This window comes from Trachypithecus francoisi, unplaced genomic scaffold (genome assembly GCF_009764315.1).
Source record: "Trachypithecus francoisi isolate TF-2019V2 unplaced genomic scaffold, Tfra_2.0 Lachesis_group5, whole genome shotgun sequence".
Taxonomy (NCBI): Eukaryota; Metazoa; Chordata; class Mammalia; order Primates; family Cercopithecidae; genus Trachypithecus; species Trachypithecus francoisi.
The window spans coordinates 79,080,052-79,099,231 of NW_022681470.1; the positions used below are offsets into that span (position 1 = coordinate 79,080,052).

The window sequence follows — 19,180 nt, forward strand, 5'->3', positions numbered from 1 at the left end:
TGAGGATATACAAGAAAAATGGGGAAAGAAAGATGGCATTATAACTAAGGCACTGCAGAGGTAAAGCACAACTAAAGCCACCATAAGGAATGAGACTTGCAAATAGATATGGCCAGCCCGAAAAGAACTTGGGCTTTGAAATCATAAGAACTGGATTTCAATTCTTATTCTCTCATTTGCTAGTAATAACAAGGGAGAAAATATTTAATCTGTTCCTCAGATTCCTTACCTATAAAACTCAGGATATAAAATAACGTTCACAGAGCTTCTCTGAGAACTAAATAAGACACATATATATGACAGCCCAATGCTCAGCATCTAGAAAGCATTCAAGAGCTTTTAACTTTTTTTTCTTCCAGACTATCTGGAAAATAATTTTCTAATTTCAGGGATGATAGGTTAGTCAGAGCCAGAGTAGTTCTATGTGATTAACTGATGTTCTGCTGGCAGATTAAAATACCACCTCATGAGAACCATAAGATCCGTTCCTTTAAAGTCTTATCATAAAAACACAGCATTTCAATAAGAATGTAAATTGAAAGAAAAGATTGAAAATGTCCCCTATCTCTTCAAGGAAGGCCCTCTTAGAAGTTTGTGTCTAGTCTTATTATTGTAAGCCAGGAAGAAACACTGTAATGATTGAAGAAAATGACTCACAGTCTTCAATACTGGCGCCCAGAACTCAGGTCTGGGAGCTAGAAGATGTGTTGCTGTCACCCTGAGACCCTCTACCCTCATGTTATTCTTTTCTATCTACTCCCCCACCCCTCCTCTTTCTCCTTTCATTTTTTGCTTCTCTCTTGCCAGTAGCAACAGCTGGTAATATTTAGCTCAATGGTAGTGAAGCTTAGGGCTGTGATACAAATAATGTAAGATTATTTATTCCATAAAATAAATATAAGATATTAAGGAACCGGATAGTGATGCTCTGATGCAAAATGGTGACTGCCTTCTTACCTCAGCACACAAAATAAGATCAGTCGAGTTCACATGATAACACGAGAGGTTTAAACTCCTCAAAGGGAGGACAGGCCTGATGCTACTCCCTGGCTCAGGCAGTTTAATCTGTTTACTTGATATGTGCAATGGACAGCAGATGCCTGACGGTGGTCCTATCTGAAGTAGTAAGCAAGAAAGCAAAATCCCATTGTGGAAGCACTCAGGAAGAGTTGTGCTTTGTTTTGTGTTCCATGAAATTCAAGTCAGGGATCCAGGGCCGGGGGCAGCGGCCTGAGTAGGCCTTTACCACACATAAAACATTAAGGGCGGCCGGGCGCGATGGCTCAAGCCTGTAATCCTAGCACTTTGGGAAGCCGAGATGGGCGGATCACGAGGTCAGGAGATCGAGACCAACCTGGCTAACATGGTGAAACCCCGTCTCTACTAAAAAAATACAAAAAAAAAACAAAAACAAAAACAAAAAAAAAAACTAGCCGGGCGAGGTGGTGGGCGCCTGTAGTCCCAGCTACTCGGGAGGCTGAGGCAGGAGAATGGCGTAAACCCGGGAGGCGGAGCTTGCAGTGAGCTGAGATCCGGCCACTGCACTCCAGCCTGGGTGACAGAGCGAGACTCCGTCTCAAAACAAAACAAAACAAAACAAAACAAAACAAAAAAACATTAAGGGCAATGCAGGTAATTTGATGCATCCACAAATCCTTTTCTTTCTGTAAGTGATTCTCTACTTTGCCAGAGGCAGAGCGTAGGGTAATAGCCTTTCTCTTATATGAAAGCACTAGGCCTGAACAGCTCATTTCCTGATCCAAAAACAGATGCTCAAGTTTTCTTTTAAGTTACATAAAATATGGGTGTTGCTTGGGTGGGGGACTGGAATGAATAAAAAAATTACATATATCTCTATCTCTCTACATATCTATATATCTACATGTAACTCCAACTTTTAAGTAATAATAGATGATGTACACATAACCTGGAAAAAACTGATGCCAAGATCTCGTTTTGGGGTGATGGATGAAAACATCTAAAGAATCGAAGACTTCATAATTAAAAAATTACATCAATTTTAACATAAAATGTACATTTTAAAATCTTTTATAATGAAATTCAGGCCGGGCGCGGTGGCTCAAGCCTGTAATCCCAGCACTTTGGGAGGCCGAGACGGGCAGATCACGAGGTCAGGAGATCGAGACCATCCTGGCTAACATGGTGAAACCCCGTCTCTACTAAAAATACAAAAAATCTAGCCGGGCGAGGTGGCGGGCGCCTGTAGTCCCAGCTACTCGGGAGGCTGAGGCAGGAGAATGGCGTGAACCCGGGAGGCGGAGCTTGCAGTGAGCCGAGATTGCGCCACTGCACTCCAGTCTGGGCGACAGAGCGAGACTCCGCCTCAAAAAAAAAAAAAAAAAAAAAAAATGAAATTCAGGCTACAGGTCATACTCATTTTCTCTTCCTATATTTTTCTGAATTAGTATGATTACACTGGTGAATACAGAGTCTACAGTATATATAATAGAAACATAATCAATGAAAATTTGTTGAAGAGGGATTCAAATTTTCCTCGAAGGGGATTTAGGGCAAACAGCACAGGTTTGAAATCTTGGAGACACGTTTTCATCCCACCCCTGTCCCTTATACTGGTTTTTAATTGTACTTGCAAACATTTTGTTTTAAAGCAGGCCAAAACCTTGCCTCTGAAATATTGTTTACAATGCTTGTTTGCTTAGCACATCCTCTTTCCATAGAGAGTATGCAGTGAAAATAAACAAAGCCCTTATTCCTATCAGCAACATGTACAAAATTAGGGGGGTCAAAATTACAAAGTTTCACTCTCCCACACAGAGGAGACTTGTCAGCCCTGAGTTTTTGAGGCAGAGAGGGCACATATATTTATTTTTTCATTAAAAACCAGCAAATCATTTCTTTTCAGATCAAGACATTGGAAAGAAATCCTATTGGCCCATGACGTATTTAGAAAAGGCCAGGCTATTTCTTTTTTTTTTCTTTTTGATATGGAGTCTCACTCCATTGCCAGGTTGGAGTGCAGTGGCACAATCTCGGCTCACTGCAACCTCCACCTCCCAGGTTCAAGCAATTCTCCTGCCTCAGCCTCCCAAGTAGCTGAGACTACAGGAACGCACCACCACACCCAGATAATTTTTGTATTTTTAGTACAGACAGGGTTTCACCATGTTGGTCAGGATGGTCTCGATCTCTTGACCTCGTGATCCATCTGCCTTGACCTCCCAAAGTGCTGGGATTACAGGTGTGAACCACCACGCCCAGCTGGCTATTTCTTAAAAAAGAAAACAGAAAAAAAAAAAGTACAAACATGTGCTTCACAGAACAAAATTTCCTGAAGATGAACACTCCCTAAATAAGATTGTGTGGTGGAAGAGGATGAAGAATACAAACATGAACATGATTTTCAAGAAAGAAAGGATCTGGAAGCCTGGTCCCATCTGTACATGTTGTCTTTCTTGTATTTGAATGAGCATTGTGATACAGATTCCCCAGCCTGCAGATTAGTGCCTAGCACACCAAAGGCATTCAACAATATTTATGGAACAAACAAATCAATCTCCTCTACCCACAAGTTGGTACATCTGTGGAGACCACCTACCAAAAAGTCCCTAGAAGCCTAAGATGGTTGGGCTTCTTTGATACCTGTTTCAAAACCTGTTTTGATAGCTGTTAACAGCTTAAACCACTAGATTAACAGCTTAAACCACTAGGTTCCCTAGATGAAGAGATTAAATCAACATTAATATTTGGTCCATATTATAATATCCAGGTAAATATATAGACCATGAACTGCTGGGTTTTGAAAGTCCTCAGACTTTGGTCTTTCTAGGTCTGAACTGAAATCTCAAAATTCAAGAAAAAAGGCATCAGTACTAAAAAATGTTAATTATCTTATATTTTATGCTATATATTAGATTATGATGTTATTAAATAATAATACATACAAATACATCAATCTGTTGATATCTGTTGAATCTATTGAACCTGGCAAGACCTACTTTAACATTAAGGACCAAATCTCTAAAATCAATCATGCATGTGACCTTGGACAGGTCATAAACCGCTCCAGGCCCCTTTCCTGTAGTGGCATAATGAGAATACTTGACTAGATCAATGGTTCTCAAACTTTGCTACCTCTTAGAATCACTTCGGGAGCTTTAAAAAAATCTTGATGTGCAGGCTGCACCCCAGACCAATTTAATCAGGCTTTCTGGATGCAGGAACTGGGCATCACAGGTTATAAATCACCTTCAGGTGATACCAACGAACAGCCTGCAGTGAAAACTACTGGATTAGGGGCCCTCTAAAGCTCCTTGCTCTTTTCAAAGCTGGGATTCTTTGGTTCCACAAAGGTGAGATGACCTCTTCTGGAATTAGAATTTCTCTCCTTAGTATGTAGTCTATCTTTTTCAACCAACTTGGATTAAATTGCCTAAGCACTCCGATATATCACACATTCATGCCCAAACTGCTCTTCAGCAATGCTGGGGCTTGAAGGTTCTGGCTTCTGATAATGCTGGGTTTAAGGAACTAGATTTTGCTACTGGTCAAAAGCTCCCACCTAGTCCCTGAGGGTGTGTGCACCAGGAGTATGTGATGGAAACTTTTTCTGCTCCTGTAATTTTGTCAGACCTCCAGATGGGTTTGCCCAAAGGACCAAGTAGGAAAGTGTACATATTCACCATTCTCCCTTCTCCTTTCCCCCATACACACGTTTTGAAAACAGAATTAGGCAAAGTGCTTTACCTATTCAGTTTCCTTCCCCTGCTTTGCTTTTTCTAATCTGAAATCATATCTACTACTGCCAGGAGAGGAGTTTCTTGAACTTGTCCATGACAAGCTGAATGTTCTGAATTGGTAAGGGCAAGAGTATTCATACTTAACATGCTCCCACAGCACTGTGCTTAGAACGACTTGCCCATCCTCTCCAACAACCCCGGTCCCTGCAATGTAAGAGGTTCTTACATTACGGCATGAGAGTAGGAGAGCAGGGTCCAGCGGCTTGATTTATTGAGAGCCATCAAATGCCAGGTACTTTACATCACCTCATTTCATCCTAGGATGCTGGAGCTGTCCCTGTTTTGTTTTTTTGTTGTTTTTTTTTTTGTTTTGTTTTTGTTTTTTTGAGACGGAGTCTCGCTACGTCTCCCAGACTGGAGTGCAGTGGCGCGATCTCGGCTCACTGCAAGCTCCACCTCCTGGGTTCACGCCATTCTCCTGCCTCAGCCTGCTGAGTAGCTGGGACTACAGGCGCCCTCCACAACGCCCGGCTAATTTTTTTGTATTTTTAGTAGAGACGGGATTTCACCGTGTTAGCCAGGATGGTCTTGATCTCCTGCCCTCGTGATCCACCAGCCTCGGCCTCCCAAAGTGCCTGTTTTACCATGAAGAAAACTTGGCCTCTAAGAGATCCCCTGATTTGCCTAAAGGCATACAGTTGGTCAATGGAAATGCCTAGATTTGAACCCAGGTGTGAGTGAGCAAAATTTTACTCTGCTGAGCACATTGTGAATGAGGAACAGATGAAGCAAGAACATGGCTGGGAGAGATAGTTCATTTCTATTATCTGTTCACCTACACTTAAATTAGGAAGCAGGAGAGTGTACCCGAAAGCTCAGAAAGAGGACAGCCAACTAACAGTGTAGCAGTTCAGAAAGAGGTTTGACTTCTTGAAAGATAGGAGCAGGCCATTCAACTCCTTCCCTCCTTTTTCCTTCACATTCCAACCTATCACAACCCCAGGCTCAGGAACCAGCTCACCCCTCCTTCTATCTACCCTTTTATAGTCAGTCCACAATCCTTATTCCAAAAATAAATCCTCCTGATGAGATGATGAGAAGTAACAAAAAGCAAAGCTAAAAAGTTTTATACTTTTGTTATGGGACTTTAGTTGGACAGATTATCATGTTTTTACAAATTTCCCTAAAACAAATAATTATGGGATATACCAAATTACTCCAGGCCTCCTTTGGCACTCCAACTCTATGCTACTTAAATTAGTTAACAGTCACTAAGTTATTTTTAGGCCATAGCAACACACACTCTTATTATACCTAGCTTGTTGTTTGTACTCCTTAGGAGCAAAATTTGCCTTTTTACTGGCACTATCATTTCCTTTCGATCAATATCAATAACATTTTACCATATTTATGGAGTGCTTACCATGTATGTGTGTAAAGTTCTGAACACTTTGCACACATTAATTCATTTATTTCAGAAACTAACACTTGGAGACAGCTATTGTTATAATCTCTTTTTGTTAATGAGGTAACTAAGGAACTGGGGGATTCGGCAACTTGCCCAAGGGCACGTACCTAGTAAGAGGGGAGCCAAGACTAGCATTCAGACTGACTAGATCCAAAGTTCTGCCTTGATTTCCCCATCATTTGCTACAAAGCTAATGTTTGACATTTTAGCCTTGGATGTTAACTAGAGGCACAGAATAACAACAGCATGTTTGTGAATGTAGATATGTCTTTATTTCAGATATCATTTTAAAAATCCTTATAACATCTCTGAGAGACAAGGGGAGACTTTTATTCCCTTCCCCATCCCCCAGAAAAGGCAGAAACAGAGTATTTTTCACAGGTCTCTGATTTCTAAGCCTAGCCATCCACTTTGTCATAGAACTCTACATTGCTAACAAGAGTATATTTCAGAATCCTTTTCAACTAGGGAAAAGTGTGCAATCTATGGTGCTCAATTCTAAGAAGTGATGAAATTTTACAGTATAAAGGCCTAACTCACTGCATGGTCAAATCCGCCCCATGGATCATCCTCTTAAACCATTTCCCTCTTCTTCTCTCGTTCCCCAGTAAAGGCCTTTGGTACAGAGCAGGCCTATAAAGATTGTAGCAGTTGGTCATTATTTGTTTTACAATAGCAGAGAGCAAGTACAGGCATGGGCTCTGACATACCAGGGGAGGAAGGGGGAGACACAGACCCCAAGGAGGCACCTGGAGCCCTCCCACTCCCAAGGAGGGAAGCTCCTCTGTAGACCAGACTTCTGGTCAGTCACAGAGGAATTCTAGGTTGAAAAGCACTTAAAAATGGGTACATGACACTCAGGTGTTTAGGAGTGAAAATGTTGTTCTTAGTATACTATAAAATATTTCTAGCTTTATTGAATTGGAAACATTAAGTTTAAACACTAAACGTACTTAAATACATTAAAACATTATCTATATTTTTAAATATTTCAACAGAAAAGAGAAAGCAAATAGGAAAAATAAAATTGTTTAATCTGGTTGACAGGTATGTGGGTGTTCGTTACACACTTTTCTGCTTTTCTATATGCTTGAAAATGTTTATAGTAACATTTTTGGAGGCATGTATTGTCTTTAAGAAAAAGGGGCAGTAAACTATTTTTTCCTACCTAAGTAAATGACAAATTATTTCTCTGGACCCAGCTTTACTGAAAAGAAATGGAGCCCAAAAAACTTGATAGCAAAAACGATAGCTCTCATTATGGATGGTCTAGCTTTCTTATTTTTAAGAATTGTTTAAAATTGTTAAAAGAATTTAAAAAATTGTTTAGCTTTCTTATTCAGTTTGACTAGAAAGCAAGTTTTAGTTGATTAAAAATCAGCTTTGAGTAAAACAGAATATAATTCTTTCAAAGACCTCACAAATCCCTAAATATTTATTCATCTGGATCATTTTCACCAAGTTGAAGGGAAGCACAGGTCTGATGCCATTTATTCTTCAGAAGATGAGACTAAAACATGGATTCTAACATAGGTCACAACAGGGAGGGCACCGTAAATTAGAACAGTAACTTAATCCCAGGGGCTGCCATGCCTCTGATCAGTTTCTTCCCAGCCTGACACAGCATTACTAAAATGGCAAGGTAGCAGCCGTTCTACTTGACAGACAGCACCAAAAATGGAGAGCATGGCATGGAGACAGGGGGACAAGGAGCTTGGACAGGGAGGGTAGCAACCAGTGTTTACAAACATAAACCAGAGCATCAGATGGGCCAGCCATAAATTACCCAAGATTGTACTGAAATCTCTGAAAATAAATTAACAAGCCCTTAGAAGTCTCCTCCTTATGTTCTAACTATGCCCCCCTCCCAGCAACTTCCCTACAAAAATTACTCCTTCCAAAATGGTACCACTACCACTGTTGCTGAAATACAATCTTATCACCAAGGGAGGGGATTACTCAAATAAATCTGAGAGGAGAAGCCAGACCAGAATTGTTGCCTGACCCACTCAAGAATTTGGGAGAAGTCTGCTGGTCATGCCTTTGGGGAATGCCCACCCCGCCTTTCACCACAATGGTGCTATGGTATTAATCACTGGTTTACCGAGTTGAAAGGATTATGAAGGACATTCTAATAATGACCCATTCCTTTCCCTTCTTTTCCATCTTGGTCCCAATTTTAGGCCATTCTCCCAAAAGATACCAAAATGACAATGATAATTATAAAGTAGAATATAGACCCCTTCACTCCTGAACTACATATTTTCAATGAAATTCCCAGATATTTGAAGAAAAGACCCCCAAAACTACAAATAATCTAACCTCTACCACCAGAGCGTCTTCCAAGTCGACCAACGCGGTGTCTCACCAACTCAAAAATGACGAGGCCTCGCAGTGGTTGCCCAGGGCGCCCAGTGGTGAGGTCAGCAGTGTGTCCGGCCCCGCCCCATTGAGGCAATCTTACTCTCTGACACTGAAGAACAAGCCCAGGCTGTCTGGAATCTCAGCTGCATCCACAGGAAAGGGAGAGAGGCACCCCACTTTCACCAGTAGCACCCAGGGGATTCACTTTTCAGTGACTGACGGGTCACCCCTATCCACAACTCCACCCGCTGCAAAATAGAGAGTAGGGTCCACAACTCCTTCTAATCATCCTCATGATTAGAAGGTCTAGGGTCATGATTAGGAGGTCTAGGGTCATCTTGATCCATGTTGTTTCCTCTCCTCAGATCATGCAGACGCAAAAGATTTGCTTTTAATTGTGAACACCTGCTCTACATGAGCAAAGAGGAGATCATCAAGATCGTTAGCTATCCTCCTCTTTCCTCCCCAAGACAAACTATTACAAATGGGAAATTCCTAGGTAGGATTTTCTCATTTGTAAGAGGCCAGACACACCAAGATTATGGTAAGACAATAGCAGGGTAAATATCTTGGGAATCACTCAAAGTCAACCAAACAAGAATACAGAAACAATAAAATATAGAGCTACGCAGAGGAAATCTGAACATATTTGTGACCCCAAGAAAACCCACCACCACAACCACCACCACCACCAGGAAACGCCTAGAAGCTTCTGGAACTCTCTACATACAATTCCATCATGTTCTCCTTCCCAGCAAAGCCCACCAGCTCTAAGGAGAGATGTGCCTTTATGGTAGGGGAGCCCCATGAGGACAAGTTTGAGGAGAGTAGAGTGGGAGAGGAGAGTGGGAAGAGGAGATTGTGTCAATGAAATTCAGAACTATAGTTCCCAGAACGCTGCTTAACAAAAGGCAGAAAGCCTCACTGGGAAGACAAGAAGGAGAATGGCAAAGCTGTCCCATAGAGACAAAATAACTAACTTGCTCACCCACATAGCCTATTGCAATTTAAATATGCAATGTGTTCAAACTCAGCAACACTTTTGGTCAACACACTTTAGGAGACTGGTTGGAGATGTGACCCAGAAATTGTGTACCTTGGCTCACAACACAAGAGGAGAGAAGAAGATGACTATCTCTCACTACCACCACCAGGTAAAAGATGCCGAATGAGAGTGATGTACGGTGCCCCAAAAGTCAGTATCTGAGGGCAAAGAGGTGCAACTAGGCTGGACACAGGATGCAGGCTACTTGGGAAGGTTAGGCAACACGGTATGGATGGTGCTCCGAGAAGAGTGGGTGAATACTTCCTTCTGCCGGAGCTTAGTTCCACTAATCTCAGTTATTCTGCATTCAGTATACTGGGGCAAGTGACCCATTACTCCATCTTGGGAGGAGCCATGATGCCAACTGTTGTCAGGTGAGGCCAGAAAAAACAATGGGTTGGCGAGTGTTTCATAGAAACGTCTCTGTTCCCTTGGAGCCTTGGCAGAGGAATGGATGTAATTGGTGAACTTATACCTTATATGGAACCTTAGAATAAGAAGCTCTGCCCTTCTTCAAGGTCACTTTATAAACCACATAAAAGTCAAGCTGGTCAGAAAGGTGAAAAAGAGAAAGAATTTCCCACAAAAAGAACTGGTACCTGTAGGTTTACTTGTAGTTCACCATAGTTGCTCCTTCCTCTGTTCCATCAACATTGGTTAAGTCTGAGAGACAATAACTTTCCAACTAGTGATTGATTGGAATAGAGCTAGCAGACCAGGCATGACTTGAGATACCATCTGGTGTGTATAAAGCCCCTTTTTAGAAAGATGAGAAAACAGTCCCAGAGAGGTGAAATGACTTGCACAATGCAAATTAGAAGCCGAATTAAGGGTAGAACCCAGATCTTCTGGCTTCCAGTTCAGTGCTGCTGGGTTTTTCTTACTAAACCAACACAATAAAGAGCATAGAAGGGAAGACAAGAATAAAGTCTATTTTGGTCTTTGGTAGCCAGGGTAAGGAGAATGCTGTCACTTCTATGAGAAAACCCAAAGTGAACCCGGCTAATCAGGACTGTGCTTGGGAAGGGAGCAGGGGCATTACCTTTCAACACCAGAGGTTCTTTGCCTTCTCTCTTCAGGGACTCGAGGACTATGTGAAGTGGCTGGGAGGGCATCACTCGGCTTGGCTCATTGGTATTCTCATCATAAACTATAATTTCTTTGGAAAAGATCCTCTTGAAAGAGTCCTTGCCTTCCCTACAGGAAATCAAGTCTAGGACAGTGATCTTGCCCTGCTGCAGTCTCCGCCGGCTGATCTTATCGGCACAGTTAATGTGGACAGCTCCTTGGATGTGACTCTTGTTGTATTCCATGAAGGGCCTGCAGTCAATGATGACAGGGCCCTGACTCGGCAGGTGACTCTTGCTGCATTTGGTCATCTTCTTTGCCAAGTCATTGGGGTAGATTATTTTGATGCTGGCTAGCTGCTTGGGGGTCCCTGACACAGGGCTGCCCACCCCACCTGATGGACTTAAAGAGCCTGTATTCTCATTATTGTTGACCATCTGGTTAGCAGGGCAGGTGGTAGAGGTTCCGATGGCAGTGGTGGTGGTGCCAGCAGCAATGGCTTGGGTTTGGGCCTGATTGTCCTTGTCGTAGGTTGCCACAGTGCAGCAGCTGGCACTGCTGCATCCACAATTCAGGGAGCGGGCAGAGCCGCTGGATGAGGGCATATACGTCAGATTCGCAGCCTTGAGGGACACAACGGTGGTGGCGATGACAGGAGGGTGGCTGTTACTGCCTGGGGTGGCAGAGCCAAGGTAGCTAGAGTCTAAACAAAGGTTGAGATCCTGAGGTCGGACGGGCCTAGATAGTGCCACTACTACCCTGTCGTCTAAAGGAGATGGAGGCATGAGGAGGCTGAAAACTGGCAATTCAAGAAGAACTCAAGACAGTCTGTAAAGAATGGGGAAGGGAGAAAGAAAGGATAAAGTCACGTGACACAAAAGGCAGTCTCATCCAATCCCTAGGAAAGGCCTTTGCATCCCTCTGAGCAAAGTCTTCCTAATTGCCCTTTATCATACCACTATCAAAACTTGAAACTCAGTTTTATGTATTCAAAGAGGATGCAAACCTGAGGGCCCCAATCAATTTGGTTGCTAAATCTAAGGTTAAATTTGGATGTAATGTTGTAAATGTTAATGAATATTTCCTGGATCTACATAAAAGTTCAGCTGTAGAGAAGGTATAAGCACAAATAATTAGAAAAGCTGAAGACAGAAGGGAGGCTCTTAAGAGGCATCTATTCTGAACCTCAGCTCTTGAGCAGAAGTACACTGCAAACATCTGAGAAAGACCCATTTGTCCACCCTTGCATGCTTGCCATTTAATTCCCTCACTCACTGCAAAGGCAAAGGGGCAACCAGGAGCACTGGCATGGTTCACAGAAATGTACAGCAGCTAAATATACATCAGAGTGGATGTCAACTTTCTGCAAATCCCCTTAAGTGAATCTCTTTAACTTGGAGCTATTCTTGCCTTCCATCCTATTGGGGTCCTTTGAAACGCACAACATAGTCATATTAAAACCTCACATGTTGTCTTTTGGCTTCTTATAAATTAATCTGCATTTCCCCTTTTCACTACTAACGGGTGTCCTAAAACGAAATCTCAAGCCGTGGAGCCAGATCTGGAAACCTGGAAACCCCAACCCTGGCAGATCCATCACCCTTTGCTCTCCCACCGACCCCTGCCCTCATTCCTGCCTGGAAAGGACAACTTGAGCTCACCTCTCCTCTTCATCTCCCTGCCTGGCACAGACTGTGCATCCCAGAGCTTCTCTCAATGGGAGGCAGCCACGTTGCGTGAGGTTTCAATCCCATACAGATATCCCCTCTTCAAGAGTAGTGACTCCGTAAAGAGGACCTCCCAATTAGCCTGTACCCGTTGAAAGGGGCAGTGAATTGTTGCCCACTGGATCTATCTCTGATTTCAAATATTGTCTGCAAAAAGACGGCTCCTTCCTCTTGCAGGCACAGGGACACTCCACAACCCAGGCTTGCTAACTGTTCTTCTTCTATTAGACACGCACACAGCAAAGACACCAAACCCCGCGCCAAGAGTCGCTCACCTAAACGAACTTTAAGAGCTGTCTGGAAAAATGCCATCTATCATTCGTCTACACACGACCGTCACCATTCTCATCCGTCTACACACGACCGTCACCATTCTCTGACACAGAACCGAAGTGTCACAGGCGGAATCCACACTCACGCGCGCACACGGGGGCACGCACCCATCACGTCGGCAGATATCCAACGACTCGGGTTTCTCTCACCCACCTTTGGATGGGAGCGAAGAAGCCAACCCCCTTCCCTTGCGTAGTATTTTTTTCTGAAGAGCGAGTACTATTCCAGAAGCTATAACTGTTTGCCGGTTGGACCAAGCGCTGAAAGTCTTCGCTATGGTGTTACCTGGTAGGACACGTCCAGGATCAACAGACCATTTCTTTTGAGAGGGACGCATAAGCGTGTTCAGAGACACACGCTGGGACCCACACCTCCACACAGAGTGCGCGGCTCACACACGCACGCATGGAGTGTACAGAGAGATCTGCATCCCTGCAGCAGAGGGTCGGGCGTATATACTGCCCGTGAAACCATTCAGTCTGGCCCAGAAAATCTCCCGGAGAAATACTGAGCTATCACCTCTCCCTTCCACCACTAGGCAAGAGCTGGAGAGAAAATTAAGTGGTTAGAGAATGCTTCTTCCCCACTCCTGGAGCACTTAACATCCCCCGTCCCCCCCACCCCCCTTCACTCCTCGGCACACAGCGCACTAATGAATCCCGGTCATTTAAAACTGCCGCAAAGCATCCCAACAAAGCTCATTTTTTCTTCGCCCCAAATCCAAGTAGACTGCAGAGAGAGTAAATGCACAGGGCAGCAGGAGCCAACAGCCGGAACCTTATAACCCTACCTGCTGTAGCTCCTTCATCAGCATCGCATCTCTGTCTGTCTCTGTTTCTCTCTCACACACATACACACACACAAACATACACACTCACACTCACGCAAGCACCGCCTTACAATCCTCCACCTCCAGTCCCGGGCTCTCAGGAGTAGTCGCGGTGACTTCCACTTACTTCATAAATAAGTGTAGTCCTCCACCATTTGGCGCTCCGCTTCAGCTATGGACTCTCACATTCAACCCCCATTCACTTGGCTTCATTGATCTCCAGCAGCAACATAGTTACTTTCTCTTTTGCTACACTGTAAATGTAAGGTTCTGAGGGGGCGGACTCTTCACCGACCGACGGCGCGTTGGACCAATAAGAATCCGGACAAAGCCGACCGCTACCTCACAAAGCCCCGCGACCAATGGGCAGCCTAGGGGGCGGGGAAGAAGGCGTGGCCTCATCTCTTTTAGGAGGGTTTATCCGACGCTGCTCTGGGTCCTCGGTGTTATAACACGGGCGGTGATGTCATTGGCAACCAATCAAAAACTTAAAAAGAGCCAGCCGGGGCCGCGCTGAGCAGCTGCTCTCTATTTACTTGTAAACCGAACCGGCAGGATGCAGTTAACCCTTTACCAGGCTGAAGCGTCAGCGGACTGGACGCGCCGCTCCGCTAATACTGGCTCTTCCCACTGGACGGGATCCTCCAACACTCCCTCACCAGGGGGCAAACCACGCTATTTTTCCTCCTTAATATGGACTGATGATCAAAAGTGTCGGAGTAACTTTCTAAAGGAAAGAGACTGCGATCACCGTCCCTAGTGGGAAACCCGGGTTCTCTCCGAGTCGCTCGAGGTGACTTGACAAACCCTAAGCCAAAATTCGCGGACCTCGTCGGGTCTTCTGCGCTAGGACCAACGAGAGCGCGCAGGCAGGGGCGACGCTTCCGCTCCGAGCCGAGGCCCGGGGCCACGCGCTTAGGGCCAGAGCTTGGCAGCCGACAGTACCGGACAGGGAGGCCCTTCAGCCTCGACGCGGCCCGAGTCCTCCGGACGGCCCTGCTCCGCCCGGGAAGCGTCCGCCTCCCGCCGGCCCGCAGATGTCGCTGCCCCTCCGGCTGTCCCGGCCTGACCGCCGCGCGCCGCCCTCCTGCTCACCTACTTCCGCGCCCTGGTCACGCCCCTACCGTCCCCAGGCTAACTCTTCGGGGCTCGACCCGGACCACTAAGGCGGCGCCACTGAGGGCTACTCGGAGGAGGAGACCTGAGTCGACGCCAGAGGCGACAAGGGACGCGCCCTGAGCAGCGGTACAGAGGCCAATCCCCTGGCCGGGCGTCCTGGGGCTCGCTACGCGCCCGCCGCCACTCCAGAGCTTGGTCACCTCCCCCTTTCCCGCCTGGCGCGCTGGGTCCCCGCGCCGTGCCAGCCGCGCGCAGCCCACCCGCCCCACATGCCTCGGCTGATCCCCCCGGTCCCTCACGGCCCCTTCCGAAGCCAGGACTGCCAGCCCTGCGCTTCTGAAACAGCCGCAGCTGGGCGGAAAAGAGCCAGAGCCGAGTGCAAATAGCTAGATTGAATGGGGCCGGAGGAGCGTGGAGGAGGCGACGCCTCCTCTCCTGGCTCCCCTAACTTTGGCAGGCACCAGGTAGCTGACAGCAGCGCGCATCCCGGGAGACGACTGGGGGGCGGGGCAAGCCACCCAGTGCCTACTCCGGAGAATATTCGTGTTAGGGAAACTGCAGGAAAGTTGCCTTGGGATACAAAAAGTAGTGGAGATGAACAACCCCAGATGAACTGTGGAGAGTCTACGTCCAAGAACTCTAAAGAAGTAGAGCTTTTTCTTATCTGTGATAGGAGGGATAAAAAGTGAAATAATTATAATGGAATAATACATTATGAGCACTAGGGAATGTTGGGCTATCATTTTTCTCCGTTACCTGATTGAATGGGGTTTGGAGGTCTACTTCAGACTCCAGGCCTAATAGTATACTAAGTAGCAGGGGCATGTTCATGTAATTGTTTTCAGGGCAGCTCTGAAATCACCAGGTGTCAGACCCTAGCTAGCAGGTCAGCTGTACTCAATGACCTGTGAAGAGAAATATCTTCGGGCGTTTCCACTTACATGCAGGCACATACCCCCCAGTCCAGCTTTTCACACCAGTGTTACAACTGGCATCACGTACATCTGATAGTCTTACGTAGGGGAGGATTTTCTGTAACGTCTGTTGATGAAAAAAGTCAAACTCTGTAAAATATTTGAAGAGATTTATTCTGAGCCAAATATGAGTGACTACGGCCTGTGACACAGCCCTCAGGAGGTCCTCAGAACGTGCTCAAGGTGGTTCGCGTCCAGCTTGGTTTTATACATTTTAGGGAGGCATGAGACATCAATCAAATACATTTAAGAAATACATTAGTTTTGTCCAGAAAGGCTGGACAACCCTAAGGAGGGGGTGGGCTTTCTGGCTATAGGTAAATTTAAACATTTTCTGGTTGATGGTTGAGTTTGTCTAAAGACCTGAGATCAAAGAAAGGAATGACTGGGTTAAGAGCTTGTGGGGACCAAAGTTTTATTATGCAGATGAAGTCTCCAGGCAGCAGGTTCAGAGAGAATAGGTTGTAAAATGTTTCTTATCAGACTTAAAGTCCATGTTGATATATAATGGGGTGCATCCCACCCTCACTTCCCCTCATGGCCTGGACCAGTCTTTCAGAATAAATTTTACAAGAGTCCTGCTTCAGAAATTAGTCCATTCAGATGGTTGCCTGGGAAGGGGGGTGAGGGGCTTAGAATTTTATTTTTGGTTTACACCTCTCTCCATCCACACACCAACACACACATCCATTCACCCTCCTGATAACAGCAGAATGCTTAGGGCACACCATTTGGTTCTTAAATGTTTGAAGATCAACAGGTTATGGTCAGGAAACTTGGGTGCTGGGTAATTTATATACAAATCAGAAAAGAACTTCCCAGAGGTTCTACCCTTGATATATCTAGAGCTGAAAGGCTGCAAGCTTACCTTTCCCTAATCGTAGACAATTATTGGAAAATTCTTCATTAACTCAGAGTTTGAGAGTTCTAAGTTCTGATTCTGACTCTGTCTGTTATATCTGTTCATCCAGTCTCTGTCTTCATTTATCCATAAAATGGTAATACCCCAACTCAGAAGAAAAAGGGAACTCATTCAAGTGCTCAGGGGGAAAAAAGATCCCCTGCTGATAAAAGGCATTCAGTGGAAAAAAATTTAATTTACTTGCTTTAGGAAATAAGGTGCCTATCTTTAAAGGTATATGTAATCTATAAATGATGAAGTAATTGCTACTGCCTCAATATCTAAGCCCAAAGTATAGATTTATACAATTGCAGAAGAGCTCTTAACAGCTTTTCCCACAAGGCCCAAAAAAGAAAAGTAATTTCAAAAAGAAAGGTAACTCTTGTAATGAGATGATTGTTTTATTACGGTTTCAGACTAGTAGATTATTATAATTTAGTTGACTAAGAATCTAAGCCATCCAGGCTGAAACATTGGGAAAGATGGCAAAATTCCTTATCATGTATCAAACCTGAAACATGAATAATTACTGAAACATGGAATAATTACCAGATTGTGAATATAAGCAAAGCTGTAGTTATTTTTTAAGTTAGGCATCTCTAAGCTTATATTCGAGTCATAAGACTGGTGAACAAAATCAGATTATAGATGGAATTTTTTTCCATTCACTACTCTTCAAAACATCTTTTGGACAAGAAGAGGTGATTTTGTTCCTGTTTTTGAGTCATAAATGTGAAAATAGTACACCGAAATATACTGCCCTGAGACTTAAATTTGTAATGCTAGTCAGCCAATGGCTACAAACCTGATCTGTATGTCAATAACCAGCAGCAGAGCCTTGATGTTAGTTTCAGTCCCAAAGAAACAGTGAAGCATCTTCGTTCAATTTGGATGTTGTAACGTGATTGTATTGAGTCATATCTTTGTTCCCACAAACATCATGAGAAAAATATTGACTGTTTCAGTGCAAAGTACTATGTATTAAAGACAAAAGCTGAAGATAACTTAGGCCAACATGTAAGATATAATATGGATAGTATTAAGCAAATGTATTAATTAAATTACTTCTTTTTTGTGCACTCAAATGGTTAGGTGTGTGGGGTAATGACAGAAGGTGTGGTCTTCAAAATAATCCTCAAGGTCAAGGTAGATTTCTGGAGGTACTAGAATTAAGGCAAAGAACGGCTTGGAGAAAACTTAAAAAATAATCCAGGCTAAAGATGATATCATACCAGAAGGAGTAGGGAATAAGCTGAAGAATAGGAAAGTGGAGTGGTAAGTGTTTGAGGTCATTGAGGCCAGTCTGGCAAAACATCCAACAATACTCACCAGTCCTAGGGAAGGGCTGATTAAAAGGGTTCCCTGAAGGAAGGAGCTTCTATGGTTTGAATATGTTCCCCCAAAATTATATGTTGAAACCTAATTGCCAGTGTGACAGTATTAAGAGGTGAGGCCTTTAGGAGGTGGTTAAGTAGTGAGGGCAGAGGCCTCATGGAAGGGATTAGGGCCATTACACAAGGGCTTCAGGGAGTGAGTGAGTTTTCTTCCATTCCCCTGTGGGGACACAACTTTCATCCTCTCTGGAGGACACAGCAACAAGGTGCTATCTTGAAAGCAGAGACTGGACCCTCACCAGGAAGTGAACCTGCAGGTGGCACCTTGATCTTGGACTTCTCAGCCTCCAGAACTCATGTGAGCAATAAATTTCTGTTCCTTGCAACTTCCCCAATGTCAGCTATTTTGTTATAGCAGCACAACTGGACTAAGACAGTGGCTACTGCAATGATGGAAACAGAGGCAGGGCCATGTGCTTGTCCCACTATCCACATGTTTAGACACAAGAGGCCTGCAGTTCTTTCCTACAAAATTCATGGGCAGGTGTGTTTGTGACTCAGGAAAAGACTCTGAGGCATTTAAGGCTCTATATCTGTATTTTCCAGTGTGGTGGTCATTTGACACGTGTCGGCCACTCGAAGTGTGCCTAGTCTGAATTGAGGTGTGCCATAAGCTTAAAATACAAGTGGGGGCAATAGAAATGGGAGCAGAGGTGAACTGGTAGAGCCTCTGTGACCACAATCTTGTTCTCCACACCTCCACACTTGACAGATGTAGATATAGCTAGGGATAGATATATGTCTTATTTGTGGGGTTCCGAAGTAAAATTTCAGTTAAAGAAAGGATCCTGGTTGGGATTTTTTTGTAGTGGTGGTTCTGGTTTTTTTATTTGTTTGATTTTTGTTTTTTTGTTTTTGAGACGGAGTCTTGCTCTGCCACCCAGACTGGAGTGCAGTGGCACAGTCTTGGCTCACTGCAATCCACGCCTCCCAAGATCAAGCGATTCTCCTGCCTCAGCCTCCTGAGTAGCTGGGACTACAGGCACACACTACCACGCCTGGCTAATTTTTGTACTTTTAGTAGAGATGGGGTTTCACCATGTTGGTCAGGCTAGTCTTGAACTCCTGACCCCAAGATCCACTCACCTCCACCTCAGCCTCCCAAAGTGCTGGGATTACAGACGTGAGCCACCACGCTCATCCTCTTTTGTTTTTTAAACCTGTTCCTTTTTTTTTTTTTTTTTTTGTCTGTAAAGCAATTTCACTGAATGGCATGGCCAAAGCATGGGTGACCTCAGGC

At 44.5% G+C, this 19,180-nt stretch overlaps 1 protein-coding gene across 3 annotated transcripts in view; it reads right to left on the reverse strand.

Moving 5' to 3' along the window:
* The window catches only part of DUSP10 (dual specificity phosphatase 10), a 42,191-nt gene extending 28,198 nt beyond the window's left edge, over positions 1–13,993 (reverse strand). Inside the window, exons 1-2 of one of the 3 annotated variants that reach the window (XM_033195810.1) lie at positions 13,514–13,647; positions 10,638–11,491 (exon numbers count right to left, since the gene is read on the reverse strand). In XM_033195810.1, the coding sequence (XP_033051701.1) occupies positions 10,638–11,448 (811 nt within the window). In that variant the 5' untranslated portion in view covers positions 11,449–11,491; positions 13,514–13,647. Of the gene's footprint in view, positions 1–10,637; positions 11,492–12,876; positions 13,185–13,513; positions 13,648–13,679 lie in introns of those variants that run through there. The other 2 variants (XM_033195811.1, XM_033195809.1) reach the window with 2 other exon arrangements.
* Between the last annotated feature and the right edge of the window lie 5,187 nt (positions 13,994–19,180).